The sequence below is a fragment of the Notolabrus celidotus genome, chromosome 5, assembly GCF_009762535.1.
Source record: "Notolabrus celidotus isolate fNotCel1 chromosome 5, fNotCel1.pri, whole genome shotgun sequence".
Lineage (NCBI taxonomy): Eukaryota > Metazoa > Chordata > Actinopteri > Labriformes > Labridae > Notolabrus > Notolabrus celidotus.
Window position 1 is genome coordinate 35,509,581 of NC_048276.1, and position 22,206 is coordinate 35,531,786.

General features: G+C 39.3%; 1 protein-coding gene across 1 annotated transcript in view; it reads right to left on the bottom strand.

Moving 5' to 3' along the window:
* Nucleotides 1-22,206, bottom strand: part of cadm1a (cell adhesion molecule 1a) — a 727,233-nt gene that overhangs the window by 251,892 nt on the left and 453,135 nt on the right. Inside the window, exon 2 of the mRNA XM_034684397.1 lies at nucleotides 16,665-16,682. Coding sequence (XP_034540288.1) covers nucleotides 16,665-16,682 — 18 coding nt within the window. The remainder of the gene's footprint in view (nucleotides 1-16,664; nucleotides 16,683-22,206) is intronic.

Below are 22,206 nucleotides of genomic sequence, written 5' to 3' on the forward strand. Positions count from 1 at the left end.
TAACGAGTGCAAAAGTGGTGCGGACCGCCCTATTTTAATGAGGATTTTGCGTGTGCTATCGGCTGTCACCATGTAGAGTTTGAGAGAACAGAGTGGTCTTAAGCGATAAATGAAGTTTGAAGACATGGAGTTGGAGGTTTTAGTGGAGGAGGGAAATAAACACATCGGTGAACTCCAGCAGAGACATCTCAGCGTTAGAAACATGATTTGGGAGGCCATCTGTGAAAAGGTGAATGATGTGAGAAAAAACAGAAGATCTGCCGATGAAATAAACGCATCTACTCTACTCCAAAACGCAATCAGTGTATTGATGGAGTTTAGAGAGCGATTTTGATGAGGCTTAGTCTGCCACTCTTGCTCTAGAAAAGTTAGGCGTCACTTGGATGAAGACAGTCGCCTCACTGTCCCAGGGAGCAACTTTCGGGTGAACGTTTTCAATGCCTGATATCATCATCCAGCAACTGTCCCAAAGATTCACCAGCTTAAATGGAACTGGGAACATGTTTGAGTCAATTCACCCCAACACACTGCTGCAAGCACGAGATGAGGAGTTACACAGAGCTGCCTGGTGCAGCTCAGTGAGCGCTCATTCTCCAAGTTAAAACTAACTAAAAACCCCTTGATGAGCACGATGGGACAGAATAGACTGAGTGGACATGTCATGTTATTTATTGAGAATGACAGATCAAAGAAAATGGACTAGTCCGCGGAGCTTAAGGCTCGTCCAGACAGTGGTGAGTAGGCCGAGTACTTCATATTGATTTTTTGTTTGTATGTGAACATATGGGCCGCTGTGTCAATTTGACTAAACTGTATATCTGTTGATACAGTGACCTACTGTGCTCTCATTATATGAAAAAGTTAAAGTGGGTGTCAGAACGATGCGGTCGCTATCCGTGGTGCTGAACTGCTTTGAATTTGTGTAGTTTTATTATTATTATTATTTTGTTCTCTTAGTTTGATTAACTAAAACATTTAGTAATGCTTGTAAGCCCAGCTGTTGTGGGCATGTTGTAAAGCGATGTTATGATGAGCTTTACAGTGACCGCAGCCATGTGTGCGTAACGCTGTGCCAGTTTGCACCTGCCTTTCAAACGTGCTAAATATAGACGCAAATACAGCGCATGCTATCTGCTTCAGGTTTGATAAATCACATTGCGTGTGCTAAATGATTACATTTGCATCTCCTCCTCCAAGTATTTTGCACGTTCTGATGATCTACATGTATTCTGCATATTCATGAAGGCAAACACGCTCAATGATTTGTGAGTGCTATTTTGCTCATTTGAAAGACGCAATCCTCGGTGCTCCCGGTTAGTACGTCAGCTTTGCGTGCGCTATCAAGTTTGCACGTGTTTTTATACACGCAAACCTTTAGTAGATCGGGCCCTCTGTGTATTAGCAGTGAGGGATAAGAATGACAATAATACAATTATTAGTATCACTAGTGGTAGTAGTAGTAGTAGTAGTAGTAATAGAAGTAGTAGTATTAGTATTATTATATATTATTATTATTATTATTATTATTTTTATTGTAATTGTTATTATTATTATTATTATTATTAGTAGTAGTAGTAGTAGTAGTAGTATTAATAATAATAATAATAATAATTATCATTATTACACTACTAATGATAATGATACAAAATATTAGTATTATTATTAGTATTAGTCTTGTTTATTATTATCAAAAAAATACAATTATTATAATTATATGAAAATAATTAACATATTATTAATTAACATAATCAGTATTTATATATCACTTTTCAAAACAATGATACAAATTGCTTTACAACTAAGAAAAGTGAGGAAGACATTGATGTTGGAAGAATAAAAACAACAAAAGATAAAAGATAAAAATCTGAAATATAAATTACAAAATGAAATATTAAAATATAAAATCAAATTATTAAATCTTGCTGGTGAAACTGCCTAAAATAGAATAAAATGCCATTTTAAGAGATGAGTTGTGTTACAAAAGGCAATCAATGTTAATATTTCTCTGACATGCTGTTAAAAAAGGCATTCTTGCAGTTTTACATACTCCTCATGTTGTCACTTGTTATACTCGGGTGTAACCATGTTATGTGAGATGAATTACCACTCATGGGAATTAAGGCCCAAGTTCAGTTTATTACATAGACACACGTGTTCACCACCAGCTTGGTTATCTTTGTTAAGGGCTTATGGGCTCATTTGAGGTGAAGACTAACTGTGCCTTAACTTTTACACCTGGCAGGAGATGTCAGCAGGTTTAGCTGCACTAAAGCTCTGCTCTGAGGCAAACTGCAGGATGGCACACTGACTCAGGCTATATCTGCAGCTGATGAAGATAGTTTCTGCATGGACTCCTCCCCAGCGTGGATCAAGCTTTACAAAGAGGGGTCCCAACCCTGGTGTCAGCCGTACAGTAGCAGTGTTGTAGTACGATAAGAGGAGTGGAGGGATTCTGAGGCTGGTCTGAGCTCAGATATTTCATCAGTCTGCTTTCTTTTGTGTTTTCCTGTGTAGCTACTGTTTTCTGTGGTTTGAAGTTGTGTTCCTCCAGCATTCTTCTTCTGTACTTTTCATCTAACACAGCACAGCCTCTTCTCTGATTTGCACTCCTCTTGTTGTTTTTGGATCCTACAACTGCTAACCACAGAGAGGCCTTATACTGTGTACAGGGTTTGGAAAATATGTGCTCTACGCGACAGGATGGTGGTGTTATTAGCTGCTTTTATTGAAATCTGTTTAAAATTGAAACGGCAGAAGCGGAAGGAAAGAAAGTAAACTGGTTGGCGCTTTAGGCAACAGATGCTTTCTGTAAACTAGCAAACATTCAGCTCATCCAAGCCTGCAGGCAAAGGTATGCCAGCCACACAGTAAAGCAACATGACACTGACATATTGTTTCTAGGCCTCCTTTCTGGTAGCAGCACTTGAAAATGTAGTGTGAGCCACAGTTCGTAGCGAGAGCACAGAGCATTCTTTTCTATGAAAGTCATTGTGTAAGGGAAGAGCATATGGTCGTAGCCTTGTGTCTATGAATGAAGCGGTGTAATTAACTGAGGGGAAATGTCTATTGAACAGCTCCACTGTTGGGCCTTCTGTGCAACAAAGAACAATGAAATATGACATTTGCTAAACTCAGGAGACAATGCTAATGTTGGAGGGGACATGCTGGTGGGAGTTTAGCCTGTGTACAAACATGCATTCTCAGAAACCTTTGTTTGGACACAGTTGACTAATAATATTCTTGGTTGACAAGCTGGAACTGAAAGGCTTTGAGGTTTCTGGACATCAGGTGTGGCATCAACTTGTGTTCACATTAAGAGAGCTCTGGTATTCAGTACTCAGTGTCAGTGGGATAAAAACTAGCACACAGATGATCCTACACAGCTTTCTTGCTGATCTTCTGGTTGTATAAGAAGCTTGATTCTGATTGGTCAAAACCCCTTGACGACCCCTTGACCATGGTTGTTAACTTTCACTGCAACACCAGAGACAAACTGATCACACGTCATGTCAAATCAATCCACAGAGAAGAGTTCAGACACAATTAGCTTCTGCTTGTTGACACCATGGACCGTAAGGTGAGGGGAAACCGTTAGCTTCCGTTAGCATTCAAACAATCTGGCTAAAACGTTAGCTTCCGTTAGCAGGCTAAATCAGCAGGCTATAACTTTAACATCTTGGATCCTGTCCATCAATATGATGAAGGAGTGGAGCAGGTGAGAGAAACTTTAGGTGAGCGATCTCTACAAAGAAAGTTGAACAATGAGCGGTGGTGATGATAGCAGCAGGGTTCAAAGTTGTGACATTAGTTTCTTTTTAAAGGTGTGTGAACCGCAGAGCTCAGAGAAGGAGAGCTGAATGAGGACAGTTTCATGTTCAATCCACTCGCCGTCTTTTTCCACCGTCTCCTGTAATTCTTCTGAAAAGTAAGAAAATCTGAAAAGTTTGCTTCTAGAGAAACTAAACTTTATTCCTTCTTTAAAGGGAAGTTTTAATTTCTCTCAATACTGAATAAATCAGAACAGAGTTTGTTAAATATAGTATTTGTACAAATTACGTAGCATAGCTTGAGGGAGCTCGAGTAGAACAAGATGACATTTTAAAGTTTCATTTGAAGACGCTGTGAGGAGTTATTAACGGATATTTGAAAAAGTGTCACTCTCACACTGACGCCTCTCCGTGACCCACAGGGTAAATCAGACCATCAGTGACACGACTGTTCATTCCTTTATTCTGAATATTTTGCTTGTGTTTAGGTCGGATAACTGCAAAAAGAAAGTTAAGGCGATACCCGGCCCTCTCCCTGAAGTGTCTCTCTTTAGAGCTCTGCTGGTGAAGTTTGGCAGGGAGAAGTAAGGAGTGCATTGGGTGTACTGGGACACCAGCACACATCATGGCTCCAGGGCTGTGACAGGTTACATCAAACTGGTAAATCCTGTGTAACCATGGTCGCATTGTTTACATATGAGATCAGCTGTTAGCAGCCCGTAGCATGTTGATGCTAAACGATGCTAGGCCTGATATTCCCTGCGAGCTGAGGAGAAGGAGGCAAGGACGACATGCTGGTCCTGAGGTGCAAGCTAAAAAAGACGACATCGACCTGTCCTTCCACCCACCGTTATGGGGACTGTAAGATCTATCTACGATAAGGTGGACGAGCTAACCCAGCACCAGAGGGAATACTGGCAGAGTAGCATCATGCTAACAGAGCTAACACCTGACACGAACGCCACATAGGAAGGATTTCACCTGCTGTGGGTGGACAGGATACAGGATAGAAAAACTGATCACACTGGTGAAGAAGGCCAGCTCAGTCCTGGACCCTGTGGAGGTGGTGGCTGACAGGAGAATTATGGCCAAGCTGTCGTCTCTGATGAACATTTTTTTTCTATATATATTCTTGTTGAAATTCTTGTACTGTACACCTTTTTGTTTGCTGCTGTAACTCCATGAATTTCCCTGTTGTGGGACGAATAAAGCAGTATCTTATCATCTGGTCCCTTGCCTTTTATAAAGTTTTGTTGTTGTTGTTAATTTGTGAACACCTGAAGTGCTAGATCTTTTTATTACAATAACCTGTAGAACATGTAGTTCTCAGGGATCCTGGTAGACTCAACCCAACTCAAACTTTACTGTCATTCATCTGGATAGCTTGTATACAGCTGAACAAAATTGCGTTTCTGGTATGGCAGGTGCAAAGCGGTGCAAGTGCAAATAAAACAACAGACAATCAATACAAGGACAACAAAGTCCGAATATAAAAACCAGACAAAACAACATGAGGACAGACTAGGACAGGGCTGACTATGTGAGTCAAACTAAACTAAACTAAATATGAATGATGGAGGGAATAGATACATGGATACAACAGAATAAGTGAGGTAGTGCAGAGTGCAAATGTTGCAATATGTATATATACTGAATAAATAGTACAGCTAAAAAATTTAACATTACGACCAAGCGGCAACCTCCGGTCTAAAAATATGAGTCCAATGCGGAAGTGTTAAAAGCTGCAGTTCATCGAGGATCCGCTTGAGGCTGGCTCCGAAAGTACCGGAAGTCACATACACATGAATGGGGAAAAGACGAGCTTTGCAGCATTAATAAACATGTTTACAGCCTGGTACAAAAGATGAGTGTAGTCTGAATAGCTAATTTCTAGATGTCCTCTCACTGTGAGGGGGGTGAATTTTTTTCTAATTCGGTAATTTAGAAGATATTGAGATTACTAGTCTTCCAATGAGAGGCACAGCTGCCTGCGGGAACACTGCAGCTGTTGGTTAGGAGGCTCAAAGCCCGCCTCTTTACGTCACACTGGCTCGACAGAAGCAATATGGCTGCCGCAGCCGATTGGTCTCAAAACAGCTCTTCAGAAACAGATGGGTGACGTCACGGATCCTACGTCCATATTTTTTACAGTCTATGATTACGACCTGGTTTAAAAGTGGACCCACCACTTTCTGGCTGAATGGGCAGCTTTGCTGGACACACACACTTCACTTAATGTCACACTACGGTTTACAAGTTTATGGTGGTCTAATTAAAATAACTGATTTAATCATTGTAAAACAACTGACAAACATATCATTACTTTACTGATCAAAGAATGAATATTTCATGTCCGCCTGTACTGTAAACATCCTGCAGTTGTTAAATTATCCAAAACTATGATTATGAAGCCCTATAACCTGATTTAATTTAATTACAATCAATCTTCCTGTTTTATTTGACAGGAACACAATCTGAAACCCTCTTCAGAATAAATATGTGCACGCTCTTGTTGAGCAGTACTTTTAGATGTGTCTCTAAACCTCTAAACGTGTGGGTGAAAATGAAGCTGTGTACAGTGATGAGGTCATGACTGATTGATTAAGCATAAGTTCAATCACTGTTTTTGTCTCCTCAGGTGACAGCGAGCAGCAAAACAGAAGTTTATTTATCTCTAAATGTCAAAGATAATTACTTTGAACTGGCACTGTCTTTATATATTAGGTGACACATCTCTTTAAATGTGTCACCTGCAAAGTGACACATTAATTAGACGGAAACACATTTAAACTGCGGTGCCATTTGCTTTAATGATGAAGACATGTATGGGGTCAAAGTTCAACCATTTATATTTTATTACACTCTCAGTGCAGCAGACTACATCTCAGCCCATCCCTGACAGAGGAGGGTGATCCATCAGTAGAGTCTGAGAGCTTTGAGTCTTTAGTATCTCAAGTCCTGTTGTATATTGTTAAGGTTAATAATCTGGGCCTGTATGCATGTCCAGCCATCAAAGAGGAAAACGGGCTGTTTGTACTAATGGTGAAAAAATAAAATGGATTAGCGGTCTGCATGAGCCTGGTTAACACCCCAACAAAGCATTACATTTAATGGAGGTAGACCCGACCATTACAGGTGCTAACGGCAGGATTACTTCACCTGTTAGGCTGATTAAAGGATGGAGGACATCGTGCTTATGTGTTACCTTTTAAGACCAAATATGCAAAGACAGCTGATATTTAGGGATCGAACGAATCCTTTGGAAAAGTATGACGATGTTGAAATACACAGCAAATTTAGACTTAGGAGACACAACATAATTCTTAGGTAACCTAGCAGCAATACTGTGAAGTGAATCCCTCCCAAACAACTCCGTTAACAAGTCCTCATCCTTCAATGGGGGGACAGGTGGTCCTCCACCTGGACCACGTTGGTGGCGGTGCTTGTTGCACAAAGCTGCTTTCATGTTGCTGATTTTATTTTGTAGCTCTACTTCTGTGCGCTCAGAAACATTACACGCATTTACCCGCTTCAAGATCTGAAGCCACACTTTCCTTTTCTCCTTGTTTGTGATCTTTGAAGATTGACTTGCTGATAACAGCTGTTTGTTCATTCTATATTCTTCTAATCAAATGTTCATTTCTTCCTCTGAAAAGTTGTTTTTCCTTAATCTTCTCTCAGTCAAACCGGTACCGCTCGCCATGTTTATTGTTGTGTAGGCGTAGTAGGCATGCGGAATTTGAATTTGTTGGATAGGGGTTTTCTAGGAGGTTCCCTGGACTTATGACATTTTGCACCAGCCTCGCTTTCATGTCGCAATTAGTTAATTGGCCAACTGTTTGCAGTCGTGCATGTGGCTAATGCTACAGCCAAATGGGCCGTTCCATAACGGCACGTTAAGACCAAGCGGCAACCTCTGGTCTCAACATATGAAGCCCAAGCGGAAGTGTTATAAACTGCAATTCATTGAGTTCATTGAGCATCCCTTTGAGGCTGGCTGCAGAAACACCGGAAACCACATACACACCAATTAAAAAGAGACGATCTTTACAGCAGAAATAAACATGTTTACAGCCTGGTTCAAAAATGGCTTGGCTCTATGTAGCTAATTTCTCTATCAGCACACACTGTACGGGGGGTAGATTGTGCAGAAGATATTAAGATTACGAGTTTTGCCCAAATAAGGACATGACTGACTTGACTGAGAGGCAAGAACACATAGCTGTTCGCTAGGAGGCTCAAACCCCGCCTCTTTACCTCACACTTTGACTGGTTGAGTTTAGCATTTCCAAAAAGGCTACTGCCGACAATCGGCTTCAACACAGCGCTCAGGAATGGTTGAAATGGGTGATGTCACGGATACTACTTCCATTATTCATACAGTCTATGGTTAAGACTAATGGTCCAGTTTGTGTAATGGCTGGACGTGCACATAGGCCCAGTTGTTTAACCTCTAATTGAGTACAAATACTGTCATGAGTAACTTGTTTTGGCAGTTTTGCAAGAAAAAGAAAAATCATCCAAATCCAAGAAAACTCATCAAGTGCACAAATTTTGTTCAAAACTGAAATCCTGCCCTCTTTTCATTATCTCTATTTAGTTTTAAATACCAGAGTATTCTCAACCTTTTCAGGAACATACAGATCTGTATGGTATTAATCTTTACATGGTGTGTAATGACATAACAAGAAATAAAACTTACAGCAGTGTTTTCTGTAAAATATTACAAATATCAAACACACAGTCAAAGTGAAAGAGTTGCACTTGCCCTCTGAGCCTTCCTGACGTGCTCTTACTTTGTCTTTGTGGTTTGTTGTGAGCAGATGGAGCTGCCCACGTGAAACCTCTTCAAATGAGCTCTCTACATCCCCTTATTACAGACGCGAGTACAGAGTTCAACCTCTCCGCCTGCTGTAAAGTGTCATTTTTAATCTATGTTTTCACAGCATGACGTTTCCTCATTTTCTAGATTTTAATTATCCTCACTCATGAAGTAACAAAGAGTTCACACAGCATTTGTAGTTTTTACAGTGATACTTTGTCGGCGCACAGTAGGAATTCGGATGTTGACCTGTATTATCAGTCGTGATGATATTAAATCTCTCTCTCTCTCTTTTGAATCCATCCAGCTCTAACCTGAGAGCATCCATGAGTCAACAGGAGTCAAAACAAGGTCTCTGTAATGAACGAGCTGCATCCTCAGCTCAGATAGTCGCTCTAAGCAGCTCACGTATTGACAAATGTAGATTGCAATGCATTGGACTGGGGACTATTGACATTGCAATAGCAGAGACACATCCTGTGGTGGGGAAATGTTCTCGGCGCAGTGAGAGATGACCTTGCTGAATACATATTCGGAGGAAACGCTGATAGAGCTTCAGTAGCCTGGGAAATTGAACCTGTGTTATAAAAGAAAAGCACACAGGATGACAAGCAAACAGCGTCTGCGTGTGATTGATTTAGTCATTAATCTGGGTTGTCGTGTATATGTGTGCGTGTGTGTGTGTTTGTGTGTGTTTAAAGAGCCTCTCTCTGTGCACACATGGATAAGACTCCCTGTGTTTAACTGCTGTGTCCCTTTGCCCACCTCCATGTGCTCATGTCTTCCTCCTATTGATTGGCATACAGAGCAAACACAAGTCACCCACACAGCCCAACACAAGTCATGTCTGTGGTGGCAGGTCAGCTGAGGGAGCACTGTGGCCTCTGACCACCGGGAAGAATTTTTAAAAGATGCTCTATTTTTAAACTCCAGTCTGAAGAATAGAAGTTGATACTGATACTGCTCCTCTTCCAATATTCTTGTTTTACTATTACTTATGCGTATTGTGCTACTGCAGCGTATGGTTCATGCGTCAAATTTACAAGTTCATGTTACCCTGTACCTTTGCAGTAGCCTGCTGCACCTCTCCTCAAAAATGTAATAACACAACAAAACAACGCGGACCACAAGCCCTGTGATTGGTCCACAGGGTAGTGTCCTATTTCCTTTAGCTCACACTACTACAACCACCTGTATGCTCACTACAATGAACCTTTACTACCACTCCATAAACACAGATGACAACTCGCCTATTATTACTACCACATCAACTACTCCTCTACTTAGTACTTCTATACTACTCTTACTACCCTAACCACCACTCCTTCTTCTAGTACTACTACTACATCTAAAGAAATAGCACAGTCGCTCTTACCACAACTACTCTTACAAGTTCAAAATAACAAAAAAAAACCTCAACATCAACATCTACAAACACATGATTACAAATACACAACCAGTCAAAAGTTTGGACACACCTTCTCATTCAATGTTTTTTATTTATTTTAATTATTTTCAACATTGTAGATTAATACTGAAGACATCAAAACTATGAAATAATCTGGTTTTGCCATAATCTGGATTACAACAGTAGTCAAATAGGGTTATCCATTGTGTACTAACCCTACCTCTGAACAACACAACTGATGGTCTCAAACACATTAAGAAGGCAAGTCATTCTACAAATGAACTCTTGACAAGGCTCATGTTAATTAGAAACCATTCCAGGAGACCACTTCATGAAGCAGACTGAGAGAATACCAAGAGTGTGCAAAGCTGTCATGAAGGACAAAGGGGGCTACTTTATAGAATCTAAACTATAAAACAGATTCTGCTTTGTTTAACACTTTTTGGTTCATTCAATAATTCCATATATGTTCTTTCATAGTTTTGATGTCTTCAGTATTAATCTACAGTGTTTACAATTATTACAATAAATACAAACCCTTGAATGAGAAGGTGTGTCCAAAGTTTTGACTGGTAGTGTGCTTCTGCTTAAACGTCAAATTCTCCTGCAATGACCACACTAACTCAAGACCGACCTTTTTAGTCTCGCTTCTGAGTTTTATTCTTCCAGCAGTTTTATTTAACTTTTATTTATTTATTTATTTATTATCTAGTTCAAATTTTAGTCACTTTTTAAGTAGAGCATCTCAGTTTTTTTTACTGGTTTAACATTTTAGTGTTTTATTATCTTAGAAATGTGTTTTATTTTGGTGAGTTTAATTTCCTGTGTTGAGTTTTAACATCTTATTTTACCTCCAGTGTTTCTTCATTAAGATATCATGAGAGTGTTTCCTCAGTTCAGTCAGCAACTTCTTTTTATTCTTTATTCATATATTTATCATTATTATTATTATTGTTATTATTATTATTATTATTATTATCATTATTATTATTATTATTATTATTATTATTGATTGTATTGTGTTCTAAACCTTAGGGTTGTGGGGTGGGTTTGGGGTCGGGGCTAGGGTTGGGATTAGGATGGGGGGGTCTTTTTATTTATTTTTGTATTTATATCTTTTTTTATTCTAAGTTGTTTTAATGGTCAGCACTTTATGTTACAATATCACTGTATGAAAAGTGCTTTAAAATAAATTCTGATTGATTGACTATACTTCTAGAAATTCAACAAACCTCTTGCAATGACTACAGAGACTTCTGGAAGTTCTACAAACACAAGTGCAAATACACCTGCAGAACCAGGAATGCTGCTTCTCATTGTGCAGCTGCAAATAGCAGGATAATTTGACAACATTGTAATAATAAAGAACATTTTCAGCTTTTTTCTCTACAGATCTGATTTTGTTCTCTTTTAGAAGGTTTACCATTATCTTTGGATGTGCAACACTTGGCCAAACACAATCTGAAAATCTAATACCTCAGACACCAGTAGAAACAGGTGAATTTTAGGGTGAAAATCTTTTGAGCGAGGATATATGAAAAATGAACTGTCGTTGCCTCCACACACAGACTGGGAGCTCACTGATTGGGCTGATGATGCATGAAAATGATGAGAACCTTATGCTATGGCCTCCAGAGTCTCTGCATTTAAAGCCAGCTGAACACCTCGGGGCATGGCCAGATTAACTTAGTGGGTGGTTCCATGAACAATTTTCCAATTGACCCCCTGAGCGTATTTTTAATTAGCAACTCCTTTGTCTATTAATTTCTTCATCCATATATTTATATTTTGTTCTAAAACATGTCAGGGAATTGCTAATCCAGGCCTGCTTTTGGGATTCTGTGGAGTGAGGTGTTAAGAAGGCTCTCCAGCAGCAACGTTTTGACACAAAGTGTTTGCTGTGTAAGAAGAAAAACCTGTGAAATCCTGCAGAAGAGTTTTACAGGTCTTATAAATTACTGCTGTAAAGATTTGTGGTGGCTTAATATCACTTCAACACTTTCATTCATTTGCAACCAATCTGAATGTTTTTTTCATTGAATAACAAGGGAAGGTTTACTCTATAAGACTGTGGAGGCCTGCAGCTTATTATTAAATGCAGTCAAGACTGGCTATAGCAATTCACTCACACTGTTGTGTATTCCACTTTGTTTCAATCATTGCTCGCTCATAATTTGTTTACCAGTAGGATTCTTGTTCCAAAGTGATAATAAATGAAGATAAATCAAACCCTAATGTGATAGTCCAGTTGAATTCTGTTTAATCAAGCCAAAATATTTTTCTCTGGATCTTTAATGGAGGTCTCAAGCTGCCTAATAATTGACTTTAAGTGTCTAATTTTGATAGCCACTCTGCAGAGGACTATAAACATGCTGTTGGACCAGACTGAACATGGCATTAATTATAAATCCAACTTGTGAAAATCTCTATAAGAGATATTTCAAACATAATGTAATTTAAACCTTTTAAGTCTTGTGCTGCCAATATTGTGGCATGGCTTTTTCTAACCCTCTGAAGTACTGCTATCATTGGCACACGGTTCAGAAGGGTAAAAGAGTCGTATTTGGCAGCTCACAGCCTCATTTGGCATATCTACTACTCCTGTCTAATGCAATGGAATAGAGCAGACACACTGATCTGAGATGAGCCTGAACTGTGAGGTGACAGCTTATTAGAGTGTCACAATTTAAACCCACTGGTTCCAAAGTATTGACAGTTTTGAAAGAGATAACTAATAAGACGATGTTTGACTGCAGAGGATAAAAAAGTCTACAGTGCTTCTGGTTTCACATTAAAGTCTGATGAGATGATGATTATTATTGGCAGTGCGTGTTGGTGTGAGTTTTGGTTGCTGTTGTGTTGGCAGGCGACTACAGAGAGCACCGCTGCTCAGTGGCAGCAGAAGAAGTCTGTGACCGAGAACAGACCTGTGAAGGACTGGGCTCCGTCCAATCAGCCCCAAGGGAGGATCTCTTACTGCTCAATTCTAATTCATGTACATATAAATAACTGTCACTAGCTCTGCTAATTGGATTAAAAGGCTGGGTAGAGGAGACACGGGGGAGAGCGGAGTGAAGGTAGCTACAGGGGCCGCTAGCTTGATTTATAGCAGGGGATATTTCTTTAAAAGGAAACCTATGGAGCTCATTCTGACCACACCACAATGTTTGACTTTTACCAGTCAGGTTTTTAAATTGTATCACATGAAACTTGCTATAGCATTACATCTTAAAGTACAGCCATGGCTTTGATTTTCCTCAGTCAAAGTTAAGACCTGACCATTATTATAAAACAGGTCAACATTCCTATTTAACATGTTTTTTGTTTGGTTTTATCATGTTTCAGTCAAATGTGTGATCTTATTCTCTGAAAAGCTTCTTGTTTTTATGATGGGGGTCATGCAAAGGCAAGAAGTCCTTCAAGCCAACCAAAATGTATTTTCAGATTTTCATACATCTAATCAACATTAATTGCAAATGTCCTCTTTATTGAAAGAAACATCCCTGCATGTTCTGTTTTATTTCAAAAGATTCCAATAAAAATATATTCCTGGGCTATCGCCTATATCAGAAATTTGGCACTCTCTTATGTGATATTTCAAAGTGTAAAAATCTAAGCAGCCTCTTAATTTGAACATATGTAATATTTTTTACAGTAATTAAACACAGATCAATATAATAAGACAGGTACAGCAACTAGAGGACACTTAATATTATATTATATTTAAATTATTCTGGTATTTATCTGATTTTATTTGATTGATTTTATTGTAATTATTTTGTTTCATTTTCCTGATACTTCTCTGCAATTATTTATAATGATTTGATCATATTTATTTTATCTTTTAAGTATTTCATTTTACTTTCCTCTGTCTTGTTTTATAATTGTATCATTTTACCTGTAGCTGTTCTGTCTCTGTTCTTTTGTGAAGCACTGTGGGTTGCATGCTTGAATGTAAGAAAGGTGCTTTATAAATAATGATGAAATGGGTTGAGTGAATGACACACTTATTTTAATGCCTAGTTACACGTTAAGTACTAGGCATGTTCTAAAGCGACACATTTTAAACTTTAACATTATTTATATCGTGCTTTTCACAGACAAAAGTCACTAAGTGCTTTACAAAGAAAAGACATACAGAAAAGAAAGAGAAAACCGATAGGCAGCATAAAATGTACTACATGATCCATAAAAGCATTAAAAGTTCTGCGTAAATTAGCTAAAAGCCTTCCTGAATAAGTGGGTTTTTAATAAAGATTTAAATCATCTGCACATTCTGCAGAGTGCAAGGATATCGGCTGAGCGTTCCAGAGCCTAGGGGCTACAGCCTGGAAGGCTCTGTCATTGCGAGTGCTGAGGTGTGTTCATGGAACAGATAGAAGGTGTAACATGTTGGACCTGAGTGGGCGAGGTGGCTGGTAGGTGGTGAATAAGTTCTGACAAGTATTCTGGAGTCTGACAGTGTAGGGATCTGTAAGTAAGTGTGGGAATTTTTAACTGGATTCTATAGGTGACAGGGAGCCAGCGCAGGGATTGAAGTACCAGGGTGATGTGAGACCTTTTGTTCGACCTTGTTAGTACTCTGGCTGTCTATTCTGTACTTACTGTAGGCGACTGAGGGCGGACACACTGAGAGATGAAAACAGAAGGTCACAGTAGTCGATGTGTGATGAAATGAATACATGAATTAACATCCCCAGTACCGAGGTTGACACAAAGTGTCTTAATTTGCTGTCTTAATTTAACACTGCTAAACAGGCGCAGAGTCTGCAGCAAATGAAGTGTAATTGGTTTACTGAGTGTGGCTAACATCAGCAGAACTAGCACCACCAGCCTTCTGTCCTCCTTGCAGGTTAACACCCACATGCATGTGCTGGTAACACATTGCTCTGGTCAAGTGTTAGCACACAAGATTAACCAGACACAACCACCATAAAACATTTCTCCATCTTCTAGATCAAAATACTGACAAACAACTGCGCACTGTGAGAAGCTATCGGTCATCTGTGCTTGTTTGTTTCCGGGTAGTGAAAATTGTTGCATTATGGTAGTAACTATTTACTGGAGCTACAGACCCAACTACTGGCGGATGGCTGTACTACAGCTCAGACAAATATGACCAGCATCTTGTGCCTACTACAATATACATATGGAGTATTTGTTTACTGGCTAGTAGTTCTTGTACTTCCAAGCCAGGGTAACCACATTGAGTTGTGTAGGGGAGCTGATAGAGATATTCAGACTTTTAAACGTAAACTAAAAATGTATTCATTCAGACAAGCTTTTATGTAGGGTTTTACAATTTTATTACTTACTTTTTACTGTTGATTTTAATTTTGCTTTATTATTTTACTAATTTTAACTGTTTATCTTATTTTATTTGTATTTATTTGTTTAATTATTTTAATTTATTTTAATTTATCTACTCAGTTTTATTGACATTTTTAGCCTCAATTTTATTCTCAACTCTTATCCTTTTTTAAATGTATTTATTTTAACTATTTATATACCTAATATTCATTTGATACATACACTTAATTTAACTACACATATTTTATTGTTGTTGGTGTGCATAAGTCTCTATTTTAAAATCCATTTTTGTTGGTTGTTTTTGAAAGGTTCTATATAAATAAAGATTGATTGATTGATTGATTGATTGATTGACTGATTGATTGATTGATTGATTGACTGATTGACTGATTGATTGATTGATTGATTGATTGATTGATTGATTGATTGATTGATTGATTGACGTGTGTAGCACGCACATCTCTGTTGAGTACCACTGGACATAAAGGACAGGCTGGCTATTTCTCTGAAGGGATTTTCAATGACATCCCTCTGGATGAATTATTCAAGCAACACTGTGTCACATATCCATGGAGGCGCTGTCTTGGTAATCTACTCAGTGACAAACCGCAAATACAAACATAGAGAGATAAATATCAAGACAAACTTGGCCGTCATTGGTTTTCATGTTGGCCTCATTTCTTGACTGATAGTTGAGATTGGTATGTTCAAATGAATGACAGGCTGGTACAACACATTTTACATCTTTTCTTGAAAGGCAAGATTTATATAAGAGTGAGGTTTACTCAGATTAAAATGATCATATAATAAAAAGTTAATCCACAGCAGTTAGTGATGCACTCTGTAATTGTTTTAATTCAATAACTACAGTATGCTAGTAGCAGCAGGTCTGAAAGAACCTGAAAGAAGCTGCATGAATGTTCACAGAAATACAAACCTGTTGATGCCATCCTTACTTCTACTTGGTTTAATTCAAAGCTATCTTAAAGTAAATGCTGTTGTGTTTGAGAATAGAAGTCCTCAGATCATTGAGTTCTGTATCAACACTATCTGTTTCACTGCAGAGCACACTATAGGCTGCTACAGCTAGCACTATTCACAACATTGAGGATGCATCAGCCAGCAGCAACAGCAGCCGCATGAGATTTGGAAGAAATGGTCTGTGGAGAATGCAAGAGAGGCAGATAGAAGCTAAATGTGCAAGAGAATGAGAGAAACCGAGGTGGAGAAAGATTGCAGGTCACTACACACAAACACGACGGATGCTGAGAGGAAGCATGTCGGAAAAAGAGCAAGAAGCTGAAAAGAGGTGAGAGGGTGTGGTGAGGAGAAGTAAAGGAACGTGGGGAAGGCTTACCTGGGTCCTGTGCAGCTCCTGAGTTGGAGGAGAAAGAGGAGGATAGGTGAGGAGGAAGGAAGGGAGAGGAAAAAAAAACAGAAAGGGAGGTTAGCATTCAAAGCCCCATTTCAATTTGAAAGCCCCTGTATGCGAGTGCATAGAGGTACATGCATGTAAAGTACAGGAGAAGGCAGGTAACAATGCAAAGAAAAGTCATACATGCTGATCCCCTCTGCAAGAAGAAAATCAATAAACAACATGGCTGATTTCAGAAAGAGACAGTTCAAGTGTGACGTCTGAAAACAGAATGCAGGAAGGCTTTCATCAACATCATTGCTTTAGGTGAAGACATAAATGTTGTGCTTTGAACCTCTGAGAAGAAGAATTTCATGCTAGGATCTTGTATCTGTTTTTAATTGCTGTAATGATAAATGTTCACAGAATAACAAAAAAACAAAAAAAATGCATTTCAGTAACATCATTTGACCAAACAGAGTCTGCACAGTTTTTAAAATGTTTCTACAGTATTTACACATTCCATAGATTGCAACAGCTCCCAGGCGAGAAACAGTCCAGACCATAACCCCCGATGCAACCACAGCTTCTCTTACACTTTGGATTAATAGAATTAAAACGTGTTATTCTACATCATAATTAGTCCACTTTAGAGGTGCTTATTGTCCTATTCACCTTCTGTCAGAGCAGAGACCACTTCTCCCTCTTGTTTCCATTCATTATGCTAAGCTAAGCTAACTGTCTGCTAAGTGAAGCTCTAAGGACCTGTGTCCACTAACGGCATTTCTTTTGCCTAGGCAGTGCCCACAGCCTGGATTTCAGAGCGCTTCTCACCGCTGTAACTGTTGCAAGATTTCGAAGGCTGCTGGTCTACATGTGAATGTTGAGTTTGTTCATATAAGATGCTTCATGTTTGCTTTTGTTCAACAACATTTGACAAAGAGAAGGTGTAAACTGACGCTGTAACAAAAAACATCACACTGAGCACTGAAATCACCGGACAGCACTGGTTTTGTAGTGAAAAAAAGCAAGCCCCAAAAATGCTGTTGATGGACACAGGCCCTTAATTGAACAGACATCTTAATGAAGTCAACTTTCTCATGTCAGTTCTTTCAGACTGTACCGAAATGGCAAAATACTAAAGAGCAGTTCCAATACGTCGAGTGAAACAGGGGTTCCCAAAGTGGGGGTTGTAACCCCCTGGGGGGTCACAAGGCACTAATTGGGGGTCGCAAGATGTTCTCTTTTTTTTTTTTGAGTAATCTAACATTTTGTAAATTGTCCATTGCTGTAAATATGTATAAAAAAGGATTTAATCTGAAATTAAAACTTGAATTTTTTTTCCCCCATTAGTTTACTGCCTTTCTTTGTTGCTAGATGACTCATAATAATAATAATAATAATACATTTTATTTATAAAAGCGCTTTAAAAGGTTCTCCAAGCGCTTTACAGGAAAATACAATTATACAATAGGAAAGCAAAGGAAAGGAAAACAGTGCAAAAAAGCAAAGAAAAGCAAGGCAGCAAAATAAAACAAAACAAGAAAAAAAATCAATCAATTATAGTTTAAAAGCCTTTCTAAATAGGTGTGTTTTGAGTCCGGATTTGAATTTGGTGAGTGAGGGAGAGAATCTGAGGTGTTGGGGGAGAGAGTTCCAGAGGGTGGGGGCAGCGACAGAGAAGGCCCTGTCCCCCCAGGTTCGGTGCTTGGGTTTGGTGAGAGGGGTGAGGAGGTTGGCATTGGTGGAGCGGAGGTTGCGGGAGGGATTATATGGCTGCAGAAGGTCGGTGAGGTAGGAGGGAGCTAGGTTATGGAGGGCTTTATAGGTGATGAGTAGGATCTTGTACTGTATTCTAAAGGGGATGGGAAGCCAATGGAGGTTCTGGAGGACTGGGGTGATGTGGTCTCTGGAGCGGGTATGAGTGAGGAGGCGTGCAGCTGAGTTTTGTATGTATTGTAATTTGTTGAGGAGGGTGTTGGGTGTACCGTAGAGGATGCTATTGCAGTAATCGAGTCACCCTTCATAGGGTGAAGGTTAGAGTTGGGGTTAGTTAACACATTTTCTGCAGACCAGTTAAATGACTATGAAGCTAAATTTAATCACTTTGAGGGACAGTGGGGGTCGAAAATCTTTCGCACCTATATTTGGGGGTCGTGGTCTGATAAGTTTGGGAACCCCTGGTGTAAAACATGGTTATTTGTGCTGATAGTAAATAATAAAGCTCCATATTTCACATTTTTACATAATAATTCTTCAAAATCACATCCACAAACTCTTTCAGAGAGTAAAAGTCTGTACATCAGCATTCAGAAGTACACACACCACTTCTAACAGAGCACCAAGAGATAGACACATGTACTGTACATAGTGTACAACCATTGCTATAGAATATTAAAAATGATGTCCAAACTAATTACTAAGCAAAATCTGTGTGAAATGTGTTAACTGGGACATCTGCATAAAATCCATCATTGTAGGGAACGAGCAGCGTTGGCCCACAGTATACAGTTGGCACTCACTTAGGCCCCCCATCATACAAGAAGATTTTCCAGCCAAGTGAGCATCAGGATTCCAGCTACGAGCAGCTTTTGATTAGTAAACCTATTTCCTCTTCAACTTTTGCCAAATTTCAATCATGGTGATATTCTAATTACCATTATCCGGAGCAAGAAAGAGAGACAGGCATTGAGTGGGTATGTGTGAGTGAGGGAGAAGAGGAGTGTGAGGGAGGCAGTCTTTGCATCCTAAGCAGGGAAAATCTGAGGAGAATGCAGCGTGAAGATCAAGAGGAACAAAGAGCACAATTTCAGCTCTTTTACATCTTGTTCCATAGCACCGTATGTGGTAAAGATGCATCTTGTTGAATGGCTGCTGATTTCCCTTTCCCAAATCCCTGGACATGCATCTCTGCCAGCTTAAAGGCTTCAAACAGTCGCATAATGTGTTGTCCAACCACGTCGTAAATAGAAATTACATTCATTTCCAAGCTGCTGCATTCATTTTAAACCTGTTTAGTGTTTAATGAGCATGACAAATTCAATTTCATGCAATCTGAATACAATCTAAGCAAATCTCTGTCAGTTTCGACAAAATATGAAGTTTGATGGAGTTTGACAGCCTTCAACTGCACCTGAAACTTTTAGCAAAGCTTCAAAGCCACTGGAAGTCTGAATTCAAACAGCAGAATTGTATATGTGAATTCAAAGTCTGGAGTCTCATTGAGCATCCTCTGTAATCTGAGTACAAATCAACCCTCCTAACTATCAGAACACACAAACAGCAACACTGCTTATTTGGCTTTTCAGACCCTCTCTGAAGACAATGTGGGCGTGGCAGATCAGATTTGGACTGACATCTGCACAGCTTTGTGTATTACAAATGTGATTGAGGCAATTGAAGTGCAGCCTTTAATGCTATGTTCGAGGAGTCTGAGTCAGAAGCAGAGGAGGAGGTGAAAGCAAACGGAAAATAATCATTTTCATTTGTCATTCAGTGGTGGGTTACAAAATGCCTCGCTGTCCATCAAAGTTAGCAGCTTCCATGCAGGCAAAGACACAGATCTATATTATTCCAAAGCTAACGATGGCATGTTAAATAAAGGCTGTACTGTAAGCTAGTGCCATGATCTAGACCAGGGGTTCCCAAACTTTTCAGCCCGCGACCCCCAAAATATAGATGCCAAAGACTCGCAACCCCCACTGTCCCTCAGAGTGATTTAATGTGGCTTCATTTATCTGGTCTGCAGAAAATGACCCTACCTATATGAGCATTTGTCTGTGTTTCCTGTACTGTTATGAATTAATCTACTGCTAATGATGCTTTTGATAAGTAACCCTTAACTTAGGAGTCATCTGGTAACAAAGAAAGACAGAAAACTCATTACATTTTCAATTTTCAAGGTTTTATTTCAGGTTTAGCGTCTATTTTTGTTGATATTTTTTACTTTAATGGGTAAAATGTATTATTTTTAGATAACTAAACAAAACATTCTGGAAGACATCTAACGACCCCCCATTTGTATCTTGGTTGAAACCCCTTCACAGTGGTTATAAATGCTAAATAGCAAGAGCAACACCAGGTTCAACCCGATCACACACGTCATATCAATCCAGGGAATGAAGACCAGCACATTTATAAAGTACTGTTAGCTAGTGCCATGATTTAGTGGAGCTGAAGACCCTCAACCACAGATTGATTCAACTTCTTCAAATAAAGGACTGCAATCAAGTCAAAATCTCTCCACTGTCAGAAATCCCCTGCAACCATCGCTAATGCCACATCACTTTTCCCATGATACCCCTCTGCAACCCAGCTGTGTTAAATACCTGATTCTGATTGGTTGGATCGATATATCGATACTCACGCTACTCATTTGAGGATTGATTACTCTAATAAAATAGAGATACTAATTAATAAATGCAAAATAAAAGCTCATGTGTCACATCTCACTCTTATAGGGAAACTTACTCCAGTGTTTTGTACCGTCACCGCCCCCCCAGCCTAAAATTGAACAAGTCCACCCATGTCAAGTGACCAGGAGTGCGGTGCCTCCAGTTAGCTGTTTTTAGCCTGCTAGGCTGCGCGTGTCGCATCTGAGGTGACGCATGGCGGAGAGAAAGTGGAAAGAGGAATGTGGTGTGGGCATATTTTTCAAGTGTAAATAAAACTCTGGCAATGTGCAGTTTGTGCTGCAAAAATGTACAACACTGCAGCAACACAAGCCGCCTTTTGAAACACTTTAAAACAGCTGTTTTATTTCTACATTTGTATTTGTTTATTTTTTGACATTTTTGTTCAATTTATATTTATATTCATTATTATTTGTTTTCTATTTTTCTATTTTAATTCATATTTATGTGAATTGTTTATTATCTATGTGTTTTTCTAAATATACTCCATATTTTCCAAAGGATTTGCGTATTCAAGTTGTTAAAGGTGACATATCATGCAAAATTGACTTTGTAATGGTTCTTTACCTGAAATATGTGTCCCTGGCATGTCTACAAACCCCCCGAGAATGAAACAAATCCATTCTGCCCCTGTTCTGATTTCTCCACCTTTCTGTAAATGTGTGTGAAACGAGCCGTTTCAGACTTCCGTTTTTTTGTTACGTAACAACAATATCCGGTCTGTCACGGAGTCAGAGCTCGGAGCTTGTTCAGCCCATAGACTGTATAAAATAATACTGAATCCCTCCTCCGTTTTTCATTACCTGCACAAATGTGTGCTAACAAGGAGCTTAGGAGGGAGGCATGCTAGTTGTAGGCTGTCTTAATAAACACAAAGGTCGGTTTTACTCCCCACGTCTGCAGATTTGAAGATCTAGTGGATGATTTTTATTTATCATGGATAAGTGCTAGCGCAAGTTAGCATAGCCACATAGCTACATGTTCGTAGCTGTGTACCAAGACACACGTCTACATACTGATAAATAAAACAACAAGAAACACAGAATCTGTGGCCAATCCTTCAGAAAAGGTCCCGCTGCCTTTCTGGCAGAGGTCGGTTTTACTCCCCACGTCTGCAGATTTGAAGATCTAGT